The following is a 21,484-nucleotide window of genomic DNA, read 5'->3' as shown; positions in this document are numbered from 1 at the left end:
GAAAAATATCACTTTCTTGAAACTATCACTGTGTAAATAGAAATTATACTCACAAAGTAGTACCTATTAATTTGCCTTTTTTCTAGTTATGCAGCTGTAATTAGTCTGCTTCTTTGCTTATTGTGTCCTTGATTTTGCTATTTTTTATGTTAATCTTCAAAATAAGTAAATCAATTTATTGCTTTAATCATACTCCCATCTATAAAAATGTGTGATCTACAGAGCCACAGTTAGTTCGTGTCCTACTATAAAAATGAACAGTCTGAGCCAAGCAGTAAACTAGACACAAACTATGTTGCCTGATGTTATTTTCAGTATTTTTTAATCAGTCAGTGCCAGGCTGTGTAAAAATGTGAATCCTCTCACCCCGTAAGAGTAGTGAACAACAGCCACAACATTTCAGCATATTGCTGAAATGTTGTTGCTGTTGTTCACTACTGCTGATGAACTGACCTCCCAGGGGCATACATCAACTTATGTCTCCCATCCTACAAGCGATTCCCTATGTATTCTACACCTGAAGGAGGGCAAGAAGGTGACTGCATCAGAGCCTGCGGCCAGTAATGCCTGGAAGGGTGCACTTTTTGTTGTAGTATGAGTGTTGTTACTCTGTCCACACTGGCTGCCAGAATGTTGTGCTTGCTGAGTGTCTTCTTAATTAAGCGAAGTGCTGGTCCCCAAGCCTTACTGGGATTCTAGCTTCAGTCACAGTTGATGAGATTGTCCCTGGCATGTATTTTTATGGCCTCTCTAGTGATGCTGCATCAGGATTTGGAAGTTGATACTAAAATCCTGGAACGTTCATATGACAGTGCATGAGTCTTGGACAAATAGTGCTCTGTGACCATCAGATTGTCAGGATACATTAGTTGGGTGTGCCACTGGAGTTCACAGAATCAGTCTTTGATGATGCACACTATTTTCTTGGTACAAGTCTTGCCACATTGGCTTGGAGTCTGATATACACCAGCCTTCCACAGAGATCATCTTTGATGCTCCCCAATAATGCCTGTGTTTTATTGGGTAGGTAAAAGACTTCTTACTTGGTGCTTTTTCAGTGTGCACCCAATTTTTCCAACAGCATGCTGGTGTATAGTGAAGAGGCAGTAGCTACCTCTTTCTCTGTGACCTCACCCATCTCCACAGGTTGCATTGTAGTGGAGGGGCACAGAAGCCACTCCAGGTAATCACTTTTTAGCATACAGTTCTGAGGTCTTCCAGTTCTCAGAAACACTTTCTGCATCTGAGATGGTGCACAATCTGTGTACAGGGTGTACATAAAGTCTGGGAATACTTTCAATTATTTATTGCACAAGAACTAAACACTGTACAATGTCATACAAATTGTGTTTTGAAGAGAAACTCTGAAAGTTTTTTTATACAAACATTCAATATGTGAACCATGAGTGACCTGGCAGATGTCAATGCAGTAATCGAGTTCTTGCCATATGCATTCCAGAGTGGCATTGTCGACTGTGGCAGTCGCTTCCCATATTCTCTCCAGGAGCTCTGTTACATCACTTGGTAGATGTGATACATACACAAGATCTTTAATGTGTCCCCACTGAAAAAGTCACATGGAGTGAGATCTAGTGATCGGGCAGGCCATTTCTTGAAACAGCTGTCCCCTTCTGCAGCACAGCCAATCCATCGATGCAGCAGCTCCATTTTCAGGTACCCATGAACTTCACGATGAATATGGGGTGAAGCCCCATCCTGCTGAAAGATGAATGGAGAGTCTGATTGCATTTGAGGCATCAGCCATTGCTACATCATGTCCAAGTAGAAACATCCAGAGACAGTGCTCTTGACAAAGAATAATGGCCCATACAGTTTTCGATGCGACAAGGCACAAAAAACATTTACCTTTGAGGAATCACGTTCAAATTCAATGAATTCATGTGGATGCTTTGCACCCCAGATTCGACAGTTATGCCTGTTCACTTTCCCATTAGCGTGAAAAGTGGTTTTGCCACTAAAAATTAAATGATCAATAATGTCATCCCCATCCTCTTGCAATTGTTGCAACTGTGAACAAAACTCAAAATGCTTGTCTTTGCCGTCATCATTGAGCTTGTTCCCTAGCTCCAATTTTAATGGTTTCATAGATAGCTTCTGTTGCAAGATATTCCACACTGTCATTGGAGCCATTTCGAGTTCATGGGATGCAATAACGCTCTAATTTCTTTGTACTCTTTATGAATGTCTCTCATGCATACTCCACATTCACATCACTCACACTGGGATATCTGCTTCTCTTTGCCAGGCACAAGCAACCTGTCATAACGAATTTTTTGTGCCAGTGGTAAATGGCCTTCCTTGTTAGTGGCTTCTTACCGTACTTGGTTCTAAACATTCATTGAACAGCTGTAGCACATTTGTTTTTGTCGAACTCCAACACACAGAAAGATCACTCTGCACCTGAACTCACTGCATTTGTGACTAGCACTGACTATTGGCAAATTACCAAACTATGCTGTAGTGGTATACACGAAAGAAACTTTCATGGTTTCTCTTCAAAATTACATATGTATGATATCTGTACAATGTTTTCTTCTTGTTCAATAAATAATTGAAAGTGTTCCCTGAGTTTATGTACACCCTGCACTAGTGTTTTCAGCACTCTGTTCCTCTGTGCAGGGTGGTGGCATCTGTATGATGCAAGAGCAGGTCAATGTGCATTTTCTTCTAATACACACTGTGACCCAGGATGCCTCCAGCTATTGTCTCAACCATGACATCAAGGAATGGTAAATTTCCATAGAAGGGTACTCAGAAAAACACTGAGTAAGAACTGCTTTTAACCACCCAACAAAACATAGAGGTTACTGGAATTGTTAAAGATACCTTGGTTTGTAGAAGGCCACAGTGTGACAGATTCCTTGCCAATGTGGCAAGACATATATCGGACAAATAGTTCAGATTCAGATTCTTTATTAGTCATTCAGCATTGTTACATGCAATAGACTTCGTCAGTGTCACACTGAACTAGTATATCGCAAATGTTGGCAGTCTCAGAATACTGTTTGTCTGAAACTCATAAAAAAAATTAAGAACCTACCAGGATTTTAGGACACACTTCCAGACACTGGGACATTGCCATTAGAAATATCATTGAAAAACCCACTAGAAGCAGCCTTATCAATAGGGACTGCAGATGCAATCACAGCAAGGCCTGCCCAGGAACCAGCATTAGATCTAATGAAGAAGATAATCAGCAAACACAAAATTCTAGTGGCCAGGACAGATGGAGTAACTACCCCCACATGGGCTGCCACTGTTAACCTCCTTGGCCATACACTTTCAGGGGCAAACTCTCTATGACATGGCTTGTGGGGGGAGAGGTATTTAATTTGAATGTGTGCCCTCAGGAGATCAATTCACCAATGCACTGCTGATGGTGACATGCCTGAACACCAAAATATTGTGCCCATTGGACACTAGGAAATAGCAGTACTCCACAGACAGTTCAATCAACAAACACACAGCAAGAAATATATGTCAATGTTGGAGTTAAAATATGAACTGTACAGCTGAATAAACTTATTTCAGAATAAAGAATCTGAGCTTTTCATGATATTTGTTGTTGAGGTATATATTGTCACAATGTACTAAATTTCATGATATATGTGCCAACAGTTAACATAAGTACTGTTTCATCATCATGGCTGACGACAACATTTTGAGGTGATCCAGTTCATAATTATTCAATGGCTAAAGAGCTGAATGTGTTTAGAAATTGCAGAAGTACTTGAGTATTGTATTATTCACCAAAACAGTTGGTTTTGGGGAAGGAGACCAGACAGCGAGGTCATCGGTCTCATCGGATTAGGGAAGGATGGGGAAGGAAGTCAGCCATGCCCTTTGAAAGGAACCATCCTGGCATTTGCCAGGAGCGATTTAGGGAAATCACGGAAAACCTAAATCAGGATGGCCGGATGCGGGATTGAACCGGCGTCCTCCCGAATGCGAGTCCAGTGTCTAACCACTGCGCCACCTCGCTCGGTCACCAAAACAGTTATGATTAGCATATTATTTCCATGATTGTTACATCTTATTGAAATTCGATTAGAAGTAGGCCCCTTACAATAAAAGTTGCATGCAGACCAGTAGCATTTTTGAGAGACAGGGAGATAACGCTAATTTCAAACTGTCACCAGAAACACAAGAGCAATTGACTCTAGTAACTTGTGGAAATTGATTTATATAGCATGTTTAAATGTATAAGACATTTGATGGTTTCTGTAATTGAAGTATGAAATCCACTATCAACAGTAACCATTTTTCAGTAACAAAGCAGTTATACATGATTCATAATGGATTTCATGGTAGAGGGTGGTTTAATTTTTGATCTAATATAGCAGGCCTCAATGGATCGAAAATGACCACAGGGGAGAAGCTATTCTGGATGGATTTCAGAAATGGTAGCTAAGACTTATACTACTGCATAACATGTAAATTTATTGAAATATAATTGATATGTTTTTACACCTCATGGATTGTTAAAAAGTTTCAAAGAAAAATAAGTCACTTATAACACAAAACAGGCAACTCAGAACTATGTGGGATGTCCTGGAGAAGCTACTCTTAAACATAGTATCATGCAGATCCCTTGAACAAAAAAACTGTGCCCAGTAACTCTACATCAATATCCACATGAAAGGTAACAGAAATGATCACAAAACTATCATCTAACCTCACCAGTGTCCATCTGTTGTAAAATCTTTATTAGGTATTCTGAGCGCAAACATACTTAGATATTTCAAACTGAATGATCTTCATGCAAACTAGAATGGACACCATAAACATTAGTCATGCTTTTCTCACATGAGCTCCTAAAATCCATGAATCAATACAACCAGATACACATAGTATTTATTGACTTCCAAAATGCATTTGACCAAGCATAAGTGACTTATGCAGAAGGTTGAAATTAACAGTACAGGTAGTCTACAAAAACCAGCAGAGTCCTCTAACTGGGGAGGTATCAAGAATGGTGTCCCACAGGGTTCAGTCTTGGGTCCTTATTGTTCTTAAAATATATTAACGACTTGCCACTCTCTATTCATGATGCTAAGTTAGTTCTTTTTGTTGATGATACAAGTATAGTAATCACACTCAAGAAGCATGAATCAGCTGAGGAAATTGCAAATAATATCTTTCAGAAAATTATTAAGTGGTTCTCTACAAATGTACTCTCACTAAATTTTTAAAAATCACAGTTTATACAATTCTGTACAGTAAATGGCATAAGACCATTGATAAATATAGACTATGAATGGAAGTCTGTTGCTAAGGCAGAATACTCAAAATTTTTGGGTGTGTGCATTGATGAGAAACTGAATTGGAAGAAACACATTGATGATCTGCTGAAATGGTTAGATTCAGCTACTTATGCTATTAGGGTTATTGCAAATTTTGGTGATAAACATATCGGTAAATTAGCCTACTTTGCCTATTTTCATTCACTGCTTTCATATGGCATCATATTTTGGGGCAATTCGTCATTAAGAGAGAAAGTATTCATTGCACAAAAGCGTGTAATCAGAATAATAGCTGGAGTCCACCCAAGATCACCTTCCAGACATTTATTTAAGGAACGTGGGATATTCACAGTACCTTCACAATACATATATTCACTTATGAAATTTGTCATTAATAACCCATCCCATTTCAAAAATAACAGCAAAGTGTGTAGCTACAACACTAGAAGTAAGGATGGTATTCACTATTCTGGATTAAATCTCACTTTGGCACAGAAAGGGGTGAATTATGCTGACACAAAAATCTTTAGTCATTTGCCAAATAGTATTAAAAGCCTGACAGATAGCCAACCAACATTTAAAAGCAAATTAAAAGACTTTCTGAATGACACCTCCTTCTACTCAATAGATGAATTCTTAGATATGACGTAGTAACTGTAAAAAATTAATTAATTAATTATTTTGTGTCAAGAAAACTTATATTAAAGTGACACGTTTCACATCATTTTGAAATGTCATATTCAAGATCTATGGAACAAGATTAATGTATGTATGTATGTAAGCACCATAGCAATGCTCATTAACAAAAGTAGGACTATATGAGATTTCAAACAAAATTTGTGAATGGTTTTAGGATTTCTTCATAGTGAAGACACAGTATTTTGTTTTAGATGGAGACTTGTCAACAGATTTACTGGCGTGACACAGATAAGTGTTTTGGAACCCAATTGTTCATGATGTATATTATGGTAATCTCAGTCTTTTTGCTGATGATGCAGTTTTATATAATGTTGTATTGTCTGAGAAAAGCTACAAAAATATTCAGCTGGAACTTGATAAGATTTTCAAGTGGTGTAAAAACAGGCAACTTTTTTTTAAATGTCAGAAATGTAAAATTTTGCACTTAACAAAATATTGTATTGTATGACTATAAGGTCAATGCTCTTTGGAATCAGTCAAATAATGCAGATACCTGAGTGTAACGATTTGTGGGGATATGAAATGGATTGCTCAGATAGGTTCAGTTATAGGTAAAGAGCATGTAGCAGACTTCAGTCCATTGGCATGGCATCAGGGAAATGTAGTCAGTCTACAAAGATGAATGTTTACTAAAGATTTATTGGTCCCATGTTAGAAGACTGATCAAGTTCATGGGACCCATACCACATAGGACTGAGGATATTGAACATACAGGGTGTTAGGAGTATAAGTGCAGATAATGTGATTGTTGGTACCTCTATTTTACCTGCTATAGTGCATTAGTTGCTTTTTCTCTGCATCTAACACTCTTCCTGCAAACACATCACTTAATTTACACTGAGATGACAAAAGTCATGGGATACTTCCCAATATCATGTCAGATTTCCTTCTGCCCAGCATACTGCAGTAACTTGATGTAGCATGGACTCAACATGTTGTTGAAAGACTCCTGTAGAAATATTGAGCCAAGCTGCCTCAGTAGCCATCGTAAATTTTGTGAAAATGTTGCTTGTGCACAATTTTGTGCATGAACTAACCTCTCGATTATGTCTCATAAATGCTTGATGGGATTCATGTCAGGCAATGTGGGTGATCAAATCATTCACTTGAACTGTCCAGAATGTTCTTCAAACCAGTTGTGAACAACTGTGGCCAGTGACTTGGAGCATTGTCATCCACAAAAAATGCAATTATAGTTTGGCTGCAAACCAGCTTGCACAGTACCTTGTTGACAACATAGGTCCATGGCTTCATGGAGTCTGTGCCATACTTGAACACTACCCTCAGCTCTTACCAACTGAACTTGGGACTGATCTGATCAGACAATGGTTTTCCAGTCATCTAGGGTGCAACCGATATGGTCATGAGCGCAGGAGAGGTGTTGCAGGCAATGTTGTGCTTTTAGCAAAGACACTCATGTCAATTGTCTGATGCAATAGCCCATTAACACCATATTTCACCACAATATCCTAACAGATACTTTTGTCATGCATCCCACATTGATTTCTGTGGTTATTTCATGCAATGTTGCTTGTCTGTTAACACCCACAACTCTATGCAAACACTGCTGCTCTCGGTTGTTAAATGAACATCGTTGGGCACTGCCTTGTCCATGGTAAGAGGTAATGCCTGAAGTGCAGTATTCTTGGCACACTCTTGACACTATGGATTTCAGAATATTGAATTTCCAAAATGGATTGCCCCATGTATCTAACTCCACCTGCAATTCTGCTTTCAAAGTCTATATGTTCCTGTTGTGTAGCCATAATTACATTAGAAACCTTTTCACATGAATCACCTGAGTGTAAACGACAGCTCTGCCAATGCGCTGCCCTTTTATACCTTGTATATGTGACACCACTGTCATCTACATATGTGCATATCGTTATCCCATCACTTACATCAGCTCAGTTTTCTAATCACCTCATGTTTTCTGCATGGTCATAACTGCAACCCCTAAGTGCACCATACTTGTCAGTACAGATTACCCATTTTGCATCCACACTTCAAGACCTGACCTACTGCCCAGGGGAAAACAAGCATTGATGACTTGTGCTTGCTGCATGTACTTGGAGGTACTAACCAACCTAAAAGCATACTACACCTATAGCTATAACTGTTAGTCTGTAAATGAAGTAAATACTGATGTAATGTCATTTAATACTCTGTCCTTAGTCACAAATAAAAATATTTACATGTATACTCTAACCCCTGCATATACAGACGTGCAACAAAAACTGTCATAGGTTTGTTTCACTGAGGGACAGCATCACAGAAATGCTAGAAAAAGTGAATTGGCAGATTCTTGAAGTTGGATGCTAATTATCCTGTGAAAGCCTATTTACAAAGTTTGAAGAACCAGTATTAAGTGAACAATATATGAATATACTACAGCCCTCTGTTTAATGCCCCCACAGAGACTATGAAGACAAGATTAGACTATTTACAGCATACACAGAGACATTCTTCCTTCATTCCATGCATGGGAGGAAATGCTATCTAACATGTGATACAATGGTAAGTGCCCTCAGTCTTCCACTGCACAGTGGTTTTCTGAATCTGTATGTTGATGCTGATGTAGAGGAACATATCAACCAAGTTGCTTACAGCTCTCCAACAAGAGATACACTGAACATTAGATATGCTGAACATTAGCTGCAAAGTTTTTGCTGTTCACTAGAGAACAAATAACTCAATGAGTTGAATCTTTTTACAAAAGTAAAATGATAAATGCTGTTTGATATTTTTTAAAGGTGTCTGTGTGAAGAAAGCCATAGAAAAATAACTTTAGATAGTATTATACCAGTACAGGCTTGAACTGAGAGTAGACCAGTTGAGAACCAATAACAGTTACAGTCAGGTTGAGAAAAAATACTTGGCAGGAATGCTTGAAGGGGAACAGCTTGTGTGACAGGCCATATATTTTTAAAACTACAGAGTGCAAAGAGTGTAAATAATTGTTGTAAAACAAAACTTCATTACCTCATACAGCAATAATTAACACCAATAAATTGCTTTTATTATTATTACTATTATTACAGTTTATGTTCCAGTGAGACAGTTTAGCAGAGAGGATCACTTAATCTGAAGAAAGTGTTTTATTATCCAGAATGGTAAACTTACACACAAAAGACACTTACCTTCCTCGGCCATCACCACATTTTCCTTCTTCTGCCTTATCAAAACCATCAGGGTTCATTGTAGGCAGGAAATGTATTCTGGTATTATCTAACAGCCATGTAATTCTATCATCATTTCCATATGTACTGAGCAGTAGCTGTGGAATGAAATTGATAAAAGAAGGAAACATTAAGTTCACCAATATTTTCTTCTATACTGTTCTAAATAACATGCGACATTACATTCTAATTTGTAGAGTTTTTGTCCTCTGCCACTTGTAGAATAAATGGAGTGATCAAATTCACCCTCTTTGCAAAAGATACTTCTCTCCTAGTGGACAAAACAGCAAGAAAATTCCTAAAAACTTCTACTGGCAGTGTACTTAATGATATCCTTAATTGGTTTAGCTGCAAAGGACCCTCTGGATGCAAAATAATAATAATCCCCCATTACTAAACAGTACAATTTCCCGTGACACAGAGAGAACTACAGAGCATAAATATAAAATGTAATGGACGGTAAATACAGCAAGTGGCATCTTCTAAGTTCTTAGTTCTGTACACTGACAGGAAATTAAATTGGAAAAAAACTTGATTCTGCAGCTCTTGCCTTATGCATAACTGCATCATCCACAAATAAGGATGCCATCAGAGATGCTTACTCTAGATATTTCCATGTACTATTGCCTTCCAGCATCATCTTTTGGGGTATAAGATCCTGGCAATAAATATTTGGAACTCAGAGAGAGTTAGACACATTATGATTAGTTTTCTTTCAAGACACTCTTTCAGGAACCTGTTCCAGAAAATGCAGGTTTTTACAATGATATCTAAGTATATATTCACGATTGTATGTTTCTTTGATAAAAACAACTCTATTTTTCAAAATCAATAGTTGATATCATTAACACCAGACAAATTTTACGTATGTGGAAAAGGGAGTGAATTAGTGTGGCATGCAAGTTTTCAATACTCTACCTAGAGAAATCAAAATTCTTTCTCTTCATGTAAACAAAATTTGTGAGCAAATTGGAAGAATACTTCTTACACAAGCCATACTACTCAATTAGTGATTTTTTATCATAAATAAGTATGTATGTGTGGAGTTGTTGTGCAACTGAGATGTCCCATTTAGTGGAAGATTTATTTTTATTTATTTAATTTTTTTTTACATAGCACTAGTTGATTTGAGTTTTATTATGACTATCATATTGTGCTCTACTGTTTCCATAAATTATTGTAAAAACACTCAGTTTTTCAATATCTTGACAAATCTAATAGCATTGGGCTCAATGAAACTTGCAAGAAAATAAATGATTCACTCTTCGCTTTATCTGATACCACTTTTGCATTAAATGTAATAATCCTGATGTACACTTGAAGCCCATTTCTCTTAACAAAAAGTTATGTAACTTATTTTTTTTAGGCCAACCTTAATTTACTTTTCTCAGCATTATACTAATTTTTCTCATTTTCAATTGCCATTTAGAGCAGTATATGAATTATCCACCCTCTTTCCTTTTGATTTGGGTGGTACATTTCTGATAAACATGGTCTCTACATTTTTGACTATTTGCTTACTTTTGTAGACCCATACGGACAGTTTTAGGTAGTATGGTACAGTTATATTAGGTTGGTGCATAAGTTCATACTGCTTTTGTTTTGCATGTTGGCATTCTGGTTGCTATAGGTTTATTTATCAATTGTCACTTTTATTTGTAGTTCACTGTTGCTATTTGAGTTTACATGTTGTCATTTTGTCATTTGGAGATAGTGAGTGGAGCTGTGTATGTTAGAAAATGGAGTGCCAAGTGGTGAAATCAGAACATTTCTGACATATTCTTTTGTTTGAGTTCAATAGGGGTGACAGCAGCAGTTCAATAGGGGTGACAGCAGCAGAAGCATCCCAAAACATTTGTGCCTTGTATGGTAATAATACCAGTGGGCACAGCGTGTGCAAGAAAATGGTTTTCTCATGTTAAAGAGGATCGTTTTGACATTAGTGACTCTCCACATCAAGGAAGACCTTTGGGGTCTGATGAAGACTGTTTAAATGAATTAATTCACAATGTTCCACATCATTGCACTTGAGAACTGGCAACTGCAATGAACTGCAATCATTCCATAATCATGATACATTTGCAGGCAATGGGCAAGGTCCAAAAATCTGGTGTATAAGTACTGCTTGCTCTAAACAAAAATCACATAAATCAGCAGGTGGCCATCTATGCTTGTTCGTCATCAATTGGTTTTTGAACAACACCAACCATTCCCATCCTTTATCATTACTGGTGATAAGAAATGGTGTCTTTATGCTAACATAATAAAAAAGAAAGAAATGGTTGATTGCAAACAAAGCAGCAACTTTCCCTACAAAGATCTGCATGCATGCACAAAAGATAATGTTATGCATCTGGTGGCAGACTACAAACTGCTTCTCCGAGATGTCAACAACTGAGATGTATTACAGACACAATCCTAGATCAATAACTAGGAAAGCTGTGTGAAGTGATGCTACTCCCGCCTGCATTCTGCTAGACTGACAAAATGGTGTCTTTATGCTAACATAATAAAAAAGAAAGAAATGGTTGAGTGCAAACAAAGCAGCAACTTTCCCTACAAAGATCTGCATGCATGCACAAAAGATAATGTTATGCATCTGGTGGCAGACTACAAACTGCTTCTCCGAGATGTCAACAACTGAGATGTATTACAGACACAATCCTAGATCAATAACTAGGAAAGCTGTGTGAAGTGATGCTACTCCCGCCTGCATTCTGCTAGACTGACAAAAAGCACTACACAAGACTTGGGTTGGGAAGTCATTCCACATCCATTTTTTTCACCTGGTATTGCACCCCCAGATTTTTACCTTTTCCATTCTCTAACAGGCAACCTTGAAAGAACTTCCTTTCTTCATGAAAATGCACTCCAAATATGGCTTGACAAGTTCTTCACCTCAAAACCATACAATTTCCACAGCCACAGAATCTAAAAGTTACTCCAGAATTGGCAGATTGTTGTGAATAGTGAAGAAGAATATATTATTGATTACTAAAGTCTCTGTTATGTATATCTGTTGTGTTTATTAAAATTATAGAAAAATGTTACTAACCCAACACTATAGCTGATAATCAGTCGTGTGGGACACATAATATTATTCATAACACAAACGGAAAATCTTCGGCCAGTTTACTTGCTTAGATGATTCAGATACTGATACTGTATTCTTACAAAGAAATTGGCTTTGTTTAGGACAAAAATTTATGAAATTTAGGCAATGTTTGGATATTTTATTAACCAGTATTGTTTACAGATTAGCACTGTGTGAGTACTTAACATCAGGCAAGGGTTAAAAATTGTGTAGGCCTCTACCAGGATGCAACACACTTCTTTTTCTTTCACCACATTAACTTTTTAAAGCCTTTCATGCAAATTCCTTGTGAGGGACTAGAAGTAAAACTGAGACTGTAACAGGTGAACATATTCTACATAAAATAAAGTGAATGATCTCTATGAATCAGATCTATATTTCATGTAGCTCAGTTGATAAATTACAAGAAAGACTTAAGCACTGAATAATAAAAGGAAAGACAGCTATAATTTCAAACATCTCTGAATAAGAATCTAAACGGCTTTAGGGTACAGGCAGATGATTGTGACATAGGCGCATAACTTATGTTAAAGTGACACGTTCCACATCATTATGAAATGTCGTATTCATGATCTATGGAACAAGGATTAATATGTGTATGTATGTATATGAGTGAAGAAAATAATGATTATGATCCAGAATGTTTGAATTATGACTATAAGACAGAGTTGTTACAGATTTAAATTAACTTTGTAAAGTTATTCCCACTATTTGTGGATGCAGGTATAGGCATGGCAGCATTATCTTTTACATACCTTTATAAGCTGCAAAATAATTTCTCGTCCAGATGGTTCATTACCATGTATGTTGGCTACCAACTTGACATTAGGAATTCCTATCTGATCTTTTTCTGCAGCTGACACTTGAAGAACCCACAGTTCTTGTTCTGTGGAAAAATGGATCAAAGTTCATTTAGTGTTTTGGAGAAGATTTCATTGACAAAAAAATTAAGATTAGAGTTTACTACAAATAACTAATTAACTAAATTAGTCTGCATACTCATGTGTAAGCATATGTAACCTTCAAAATGCATGTGCACACACACACACACACACACACACACACACACACACACACACACACACACACATACATGTATTGTTCACCAACTAACTAAATAAGAGTCACATGAGATCTCTGGGCATTAATCAAAAACTGATCATTATGGCCAAACACAAGTCACTCCATCTCTGTTCTCCACAGACTGCAAAGTCAGGCATCTGTTATCACATCTTTATTTGTTCAAAACCACCTCATCACGATAACTGCCATAGTAAAAAATGTGCGGGTAACAGTGGTGCAGTAGCAATTAGCTTTGAATTTAACAGTGTACACATTGAGCAAAATGCAACAGATCACCTGAAATTCAATAATGGACAACATGTGTTCACTCTTAACATCTAGAAACATCTCATTTCTATGTGATACAACAGCTACTGACCAACTTTTGTACTTTTGCCAACTCTCTGGCACATGGTACATAGCTCAGCAATAATGCAGAAATGTCACCATTATATCAACTAAACATAAAATAAGCCAGACAGACAGGTGGTACCAAAACTGAGAGGGAAAAAAGAATTGGAAAGCACATTTTGTGATGCATACCTATTTCTAACAGGATGTATTAAAGGTAAGTGCAGGTGCAGGTTGAAATGGTTCATCTGCCTTTCTTATTTACACAGGAACTATAATGAAACCTGCTGCAAGATCATGAATGCTCCTTTGTTCTCCTACAGAATAAATTATCTATGTTCAGCCCATCTATGAAGCATTCCAAGCACTCTAAATACGAGGTGCGGCTAGAAAAAAACCGGACTGATGCTGGAAAAAACATTTATTTACAATTTCATGTTATCTCCTTCAATGTACTCTCCTCCTCGGTCTCTACACCGCTCCATACGAATTTTCCACTGTTCATAGCAATGCTGCAGATCATTTTTGGTAAGTCCATACATTACTTCCGTCGCTTTTTCTTTTACTGCTTCAACAGTCTCAAATCTAGTTCCTTTCAAAGCTGACTTGACTTTAGGGAAAAGAAAAAAGTCACAGGGGGCCAAATGAGGTGAGTAGGGTGGATGATCTAAGATGGGAATGTTGTGTTTTGCCAAAAACGTCTTTATTGACAATGCGCTGTGAGCTGGGGCATTGTCTTGGTGAAGCATCCATGACTTTTTTCTCCACAAATCGTTCCGTTTTCTCCGTACTCGCTCACGTAGGGTAGCCAGGACGCAAATGTAGTAATGCTGATTCACTGTTTGTCCCTCTGGTACCCAATCAATGTGCACAATCCCTTTGATGTCAAAAAAAACAATCATCATTGCCTTGAATTTCGATTTTGACATTCGTGCTTTTTTTTTGTCGTGGAGAACCAGGAGTTTTCCAATGCATCGATTGGCGTATAGTTTCGGAATCGTAAGTAAAAAACCACGATTCATCGCAAGTAATAACATTTTGTAAAAAGGTGGGATCACTTTCAATGTTTTCCAGGATGTCAGAACAAATCATTCTTCGGCGTTCCTTCTGTTCAATTGTGAGACACTTTGGAACCATTTTTGAACACACTTTGTTCATGTTGAAACTTTCATGAAGAATCTGCCTAACACTTTCCTTGTCAACTCCTGTTAACTCAGACACTGCTCTGATTGTCAAACGGCGATCTTGTCGAACAAATTTACCGATTTTTTCAATGTTTGGATCAGTTTTTGCTGACAATGGTCTGCCAGTGCGAGTGTCATCACTGGTGTCTTCGCGGCCATCTTTAAATCGTTTAAACCACTCAAACACTTGTGTTCGCGATAAACAATCATCGCCGTACACTTGTTGTAACATTACAAACGTTTCACTTGCAGATTTTCCTAGTCTGAAACAAAATTTGATGTTAACACGCTGTTCTTTCTGTACACTCAACATTTTCCGACGCACAGACAAATCGTCAACTACTTAAAACAGACGCCACGGGCAGACTGAGTGCAAAAGGCAGATGAAACTCTAGCAGTAGGCGGAGCGAGAGTCACGTGACAGGCCACGCGACTTTCAGCCTTATTGCATTCGTTTTATTGTTTCACCAGTACTAGTCCAGTTTTTTTCTAGCCACACCTCGCATGTCAGTGTAATTAATTGCATGCTCCAAGAAAACAAGAATACTTGCCTGGCTCTTTATGTGCCTCACTGCTGAGTGCATTTGTGGTGCTGTCAAATGGAATGTGAGCATCTTAGGGCTTTCTTCAACAGATGTGTGCATTTCATAGTGATTTGGCGAGTATGTATGTAAATGAAGGTATAGATCTCTGTGAGTTGTTTGCACTGGGTGGTCAATTATCTGTCATCAATGCTTCATGATAATCATAGTGTGTTATAGAAATTAGGTCACTAAAAATGTCATGATAGCTTCAAATTATAAACAGCCCAGAAATCACTGACTGTGGAGCAGATATGATTTGAACTTTTTCCTTTCCTTTCATACAAAACCATTAAAGTAAAAAAAACTAGATTTTTTAGCAGGGATGAAAACATTCACTTAAATATCAAAAAACACTTTAAGTTGCGTAAATCAGTTGCAAAACTTAGATTCTAAGAAGGTAGATGGTACTTGAAAGAATTTGAGATGTCCTGTTGTCATACACTTTTCATAGACGTAGATCTAAGCTTTTCTGCCCCCATTAAATTTCTCTTTGCACACCTTTAGAATACAAGTCCAGCAAGTTTCTGAAAGCAGATGACGAAGTGTTTTCAGAAAACTTCACTATACAAGTGCTGATTTATGCTCAGTGTAGGATGCTCTATCTGAAACACACAGTACATCCTGTAGATGTTTAAAACTGGACTTAGAATAATTTTCTCTGTTGATCCATTGTAGACATGGGACAGATGATGGTCAAATATTTACCAGAGAAGGTTTCCAAACAACCATACGTTTTGAGAAGTTATTTAATTTAGACAACCAGCTTTGGCATCTCAATAATACCATCATCAGGCCCAATATGCACTTCATATATACCAATTCAATTCTACACAGAGTACGCGAAAGAACTTGCCCCCCTTCTAACAGCCATGTACCGCAAGTCTCTAGAGGGACAGAAGGTTTCAAATGATTGGAAAAGAGCACAGGTAGTTTCAGTTTTCAAGAAGGGTCATCAAGCAGATGCACAAAACTATAGGCCTATATCTCTGACATCGATCTGTTGTAAAATTTTAGAACATGTTTTTTGCTCGCGTATCATGTCATTTCTGGAAACCCAGAATCTATTCTGTAGGGGTCAACATGGATTCCGGAAACAGCAATCATGTGAGACCCAACTCACTTTATTTGTTCATGAGACCCAGAAAATATTAGATACAGGCTCCCAGGTAGATGCCATTTTCCTTGACTTCCGGAAGAAATTTGATACAGTTCCGCATTGTAGCCTGATAAATAAAGTAAGAGCCTACGGAATATCAGACCAACTGTGTGGTTGGATTGAAGAGTTTTTAGCAAACAGAACACAGCATATTGTTCTCAATGGAGAGACGTCTACAGACATTAAAGTAACCTCTGGCGTGCCACAGGGGAGTGTTATGGGACCATTGCTTTTCACAATATATATAAATAACCTAGTAGATAGTGTCGGAAGCTCCATGCGGGTTTTCGCGGATGATGCTGTAGTATACAGAGAAGTTGCAGCATTAGAAAATTGCAGTGAAATGCAGGAAGATCTGCAGCGGATGGGCATTTGGTGCAGGGAGTTTCAACTGACCCTTAACATAGACAAATGTAATGTATTGTGAATACATAGAAAGAAGGATCCTTTATTGTATGATTATATGATAGCAGAACAAACACTGGTAGCAGTTACATCTGTAAAATATCTGGGAGTATGCATATGGAACGATTTGTAGTGGAATGATCATATAAAATTAATTGGTGGTAAGGTGGGTGCCAGGTTGAGATTAATTGGGAGAGTCAGAAAATGTAGTCCATCAACAAAGGAGGTGGCTTACAAAACACTCGTTCGGCCTATACTTGAGTACTACTCATCAGTGTGGGATCCATACCAGGTCAGGTTGACAGAGGAGTTAGAGAAGAGCCAAAGAAGAGCATCGCGTTTCGTCACAGGGTTATTTGGTAAGAGTGATAGCATTACGGAGATGTTTAGCAAACTCAAGTGGCAGACTCTGCTAGAGAGGGGCTCTGCATCGCAGTGTAGCTTGCTGTCCAGGTTTCGAGAGCGTGCATTTCTGAATGAGGTATCGAATATATTGCTTCCCCTTACTTATACCTCCCGAGGAGATCACGAATGTAAAATTAGAGAGGTTCGAGCGTGTATGTAGGCTTTCCAGCAGTCGTTCTTCCTGCGAACCATAGTCAACTGGAACAGGAAAGGGAGGTAATGACAGTGGCACGTAAAGTGCCCTCCACGACACACCTTTAGGTGGCTTGCAGAGTATAATGTAGATGTAGATGTAGAATTGGTATTTGTGTACTGAAGCAATCAGTATCTTGATACTGTGAATTAAATTTTTCAGAGTTTCTGTCAAAGATTTGACAACAACTCTTTTGTCAAGTTACTAATGACCCTAATGCACACACTCTCCCTGGGCCTGTGTGTGCACTGCACCATCAGTGTCTAATAAGGAACCCTGTGGAGACCCTTATAACTTTGTGAAACACACTGTAGTTGCTTCTTCTGATGTACGGGGATAGATGGATTGGTGAATCACTTTCTCAACCTTCAGTTTGCAGAATTGTGTGGGAGGGAAGTGCATGAATGCAGTCTGGAAACCTGCCTTTCCTCACGCTTCTACCCAACTATATCTCCCCACTACATCCTGTTACACTCCCGGAGCACAGTTTATCCTTAAATATGGTTCTACTGCACTCAGAGGTGGTACACACATTTAATATTTGTTTCTAATCCACTTCATTTAAATATAAACATTAATTTTATACCACTAGCACAATATTTTTAATAATCTGTGATTTTTCCATCCTTCAAAGGCCTAAACTTCTAGTCCTAGAGAAAAAATTACAAAGACCCTTTTTGTAGGAATTTTATGTAGTTTAGTTTTGCGCTGAAAACATTTTCACTGGAAGCCACAGTTTTTAAGTTGTTTGAGGAAAACATAAAAAAGTGACCTCTAAACCCATCCCCATCCCAATGCTCACACCCCACTGGTCAGGATTTTTAAATGACACCTGAAGTGAACTGGAGGACAAATGAATGATACCACATCAGCTATTCTTGTGTATGCTCTGGCTCCACACTATCATTGCTTTCCTGTAGCAGAGACCTCTAACACACTGTTCTACAGTGCACTGGACTTGGAGGGAGCTGGTCTGAGTTGTGATGAGAGAGGAAATTTTACTTGCCCATATTTCACTGGCTTTGTGAGGAGAGTTGCTGCTGTAAGAGTTTCCAATCTCCAGACTTCACTCCAATATTTTTCATTAAATCTTCCCTCAGGATCTCATTGAGTAAGGGCATTTGACACTGTGCATGGTGATACGTTCATCAGATGGGGATGCTTAGTTCAAAATATCTCTTAGTGCTATTCAACATGCAATACAGGGAGGGAACTATTAGTTCCACACAGATAAGGTGAATAAAAAGTTTGTAAGTTCCATAGTTTGCTCAAGATTTAATCATGGATCATACACCACCTGTCTTTCTTGAATACGCGTTCGAAGTAATCCTTACTGTGAATATGATCCAATAACAGTAGGAGATATCAATTACATTCTTTTTACAAATGTAAACCAGTAAACTGAGTTCATATAACAATTAACAAGATCTCATTAATCATTGCCAACTAACACACTGGCTCCCCCTCATCAAAATAATATAGTATCTTTAAAACTAATTATAAAATTGTTAAAGAATTTATAACCTTACTGGTAATATACTTGAAAATTCATAAAGCACTGGGAAATGGCCAAAAAAGAAATAGTAATAATAAAAACATATTTGCCATAACGTGGTTTCACCTTCTCCATTCATCTATTTATAAAATACTAACAAGATGTTAACCTTTACGCATATTTATCACAGTCACCTGCACTTGATGGACAGACTTATTACAAAGCACTCAGACTTCACGCTTTTGTGCATGAGGAAAGAAGGTCATTCAATTTAGGCAGCTCTGGTAACTATCAAGAATCTCCAAGTCAACAGTTGCATAAAACTTTATTTTACTCATTGATAAGTCTTTATTCATGTTGTTATGATCATTTCTCTAGTGCCAAGTCTTCATTGGTATTGATATGATCATTTTAATTCAAATGTCTTATCACAACTGCCTATTGAATATTTTACTTTGCTTCCTGAAACACTACATATTAAATGATACATGAACCAGGAACAACCAGTAGGTACTCACTGTTAACGGACTGTCCAATGGAATAGAGGTCGGTCATGTTTGGGAAAGCATCCCGAAAAACTTGCAGCAGCTCTGCAATCTCCTTGTTGCTGTGGTACTTGAAAGGCAACTCCGGTAGTGTAGGCGCAATAGACGGTGCTTCTCTCGAGCTGCCCACAGCCAGCAGCAATGTCACGGCTGACACGAGCAATGATTGGCACCAGAACATGGCTTCACGTTGCTTCTCTGTGAAAATAAATGATGTTGCATTTCCTACAGTCTAGCTGTGACACATAGTAACAGGTGGCAGAAGCAAACAGTTATATACTTCCACTACAGCTGGCATATTCGTCCTGAGAGAACTGAAACTGTATTGATTTTTAAAACAATTCTAATATATCATTTATTTTTAAGTCCTATCTACATATTCTTTTTAAATTTATGAATAGTTTCAATCTCCCTGGAGCATCTTTGGATCTAAAAACAAAGTAAAAGTAAGTATGTAAAGAAGCAAAGTATTTTACATAAATGTAGAATTTACCTATGTACTTGCATCAGTAACCTATTGTGTCTGTGTTAGAACAACATATCACAGTACTGTGGTATGCAACTGTGCTCAATGTGTACCATGCATTTTTACTTTTGTAAAATATAAGAGAGCACATATTTGGTTTTACTTTGTTTTTATACCTGTAGATGGTCAAAAGAGATCAAAACTAGTTGAATGTTTTAGAAGAATGTGCAATTGGATCTGAGAAATAAAATGTATATTAGAGCTATATACTTCTACTGTAAGAATCTAAGAAAAAGTACATTGAAACTGTAAGGTGGATGGTATATTACAAATATTGACGAGACTGGAGAAACACTAATGAGACACAAAAGTGTTCAATCCATGGGCCGCTTTACTATGGCATGCATCCTCTTATGATCTCAAAAGATGCCAAGGTTATTATTTTGTGTGGGTTCGTTTGGCAAAATTTTTCAATAGATAGGTAATTTGAGTTAGTCAGCAGCCACCTCTAAAAACACTGTGCTCTCTCCTGTCAAATTCATACTATCATTTGATTATTAGTGAGTTCATTTCTTTGCGAGTGCAAAGGGGGGGGAGGGGGAGGGGGGGGGCTTAATGGTCCTTCCGAAGAAAGGTAACGACAGGGAGACCTGGTCCCAGGCGGCGAAGTCATCCGAGCTGTTGAATCACATGAGTAGTCATTCTGATGACATTTTCAGTACAAGGAACAATGTTGCTGCCACAGTATCAGCTGGAACAATTTGAACGCTAAAGATAGGCTATGAGCGAACGCACTACTCATAATATTTCCTCCCAAACTTCATCTCTATGCAGCTCACCTCCTATGCTCTGGCAACAGACTCAACTGGTGGGAAGGATGGCTCAAAGTTTTATTTAGTGATGAGAGCATCAAATATCGAAGTGTATCGGGTAGTGAAAAACATGACTAACATCAAGTGGCTTGGTGACTCTTAGCCGCCAACAGTGACAGAACAGGGGTTTGTCGAAAGAAGATTTAATAGTCCAGAACAAATTCAGTTTACGATGCAACCCATTCATTTGAGATATATTCTTCCATTAGGACAACGTCAGCACGCAGAATTGTTGGGTCACACGTAGTACGCTCCAAGATCTTCGTCTCTGGACAGCACAATGACAAGCGTCATCACCTAGTGACTCTGTGTGATAACGGTACATGACAGAATGCCATCTGGTGCAGCCCCTGTAACTAGGAAAATCCTCCAACTAACTGCAAAAGCAACTGCCAGCGGCATGGAACGACATCTTCAAAGACGATATCCGACACCACTATGATGACTGGACTGTGTTGTTGCTAGAGGAGCGTCCAAGACAACCTGCTATTCAGCATTCTTCTCAAATGTGAAAAAGACCAAAAGTAGGT

At 38.1% G+C, this 21,484-nt stretch overlaps 1 protein-coding gene across 2 annotated transcripts in view; it reads right to left on the bottom strand.

Moving 5' to 3' along the window:
* The window catches only part of LOC124622381 (carboxypeptidase D-like), a 154,507-nt gene that overhangs the window by 33,391 nt on the left and 99,632 nt on the right, over positions 1-21,484 (bottom strand). For both annotated transcript variants that reach the window (XM_047148072.1, XM_047148080.1), the window contains exons 2-4: positions 19,590-19,814; positions 12,992-13,122; positions 9,104-9,240 (exon numbers count right to left, since the gene is read on the bottom strand). In XM_047148072.1, the coding sequence (XP_047004028.1) occupies positions 9,104-9,240; positions 12,992-13,122; positions 19,590-19,797 (476 nt within the window). In that variant the 5' untranslated portion in view covers positions 19,798-19,814. The remainder of the gene's footprint in view (positions 1-9,103; positions 9,241-12,991; positions 13,123-19,589; positions 19,815-21,484) is intronic.

The sequence above is a fragment of the Schistocerca americana genome, chromosome 1 (assembly GCF_021461395.2).
Source record: "Schistocerca americana isolate TAMUIC-IGC-003095 chromosome 1, iqSchAmer2.1, whole genome shotgun sequence".
Taxonomy (NCBI): domain Eukaryota; kingdom Metazoa; phylum Arthropoda; class Insecta; order Orthoptera; family Acrididae; genus Schistocerca; species Schistocerca americana.
The sequence above is the reverse complement of the archived record's forward strand: the minus strand, read 5'-3'. Positions and strand labels throughout refer to the sequence as shown.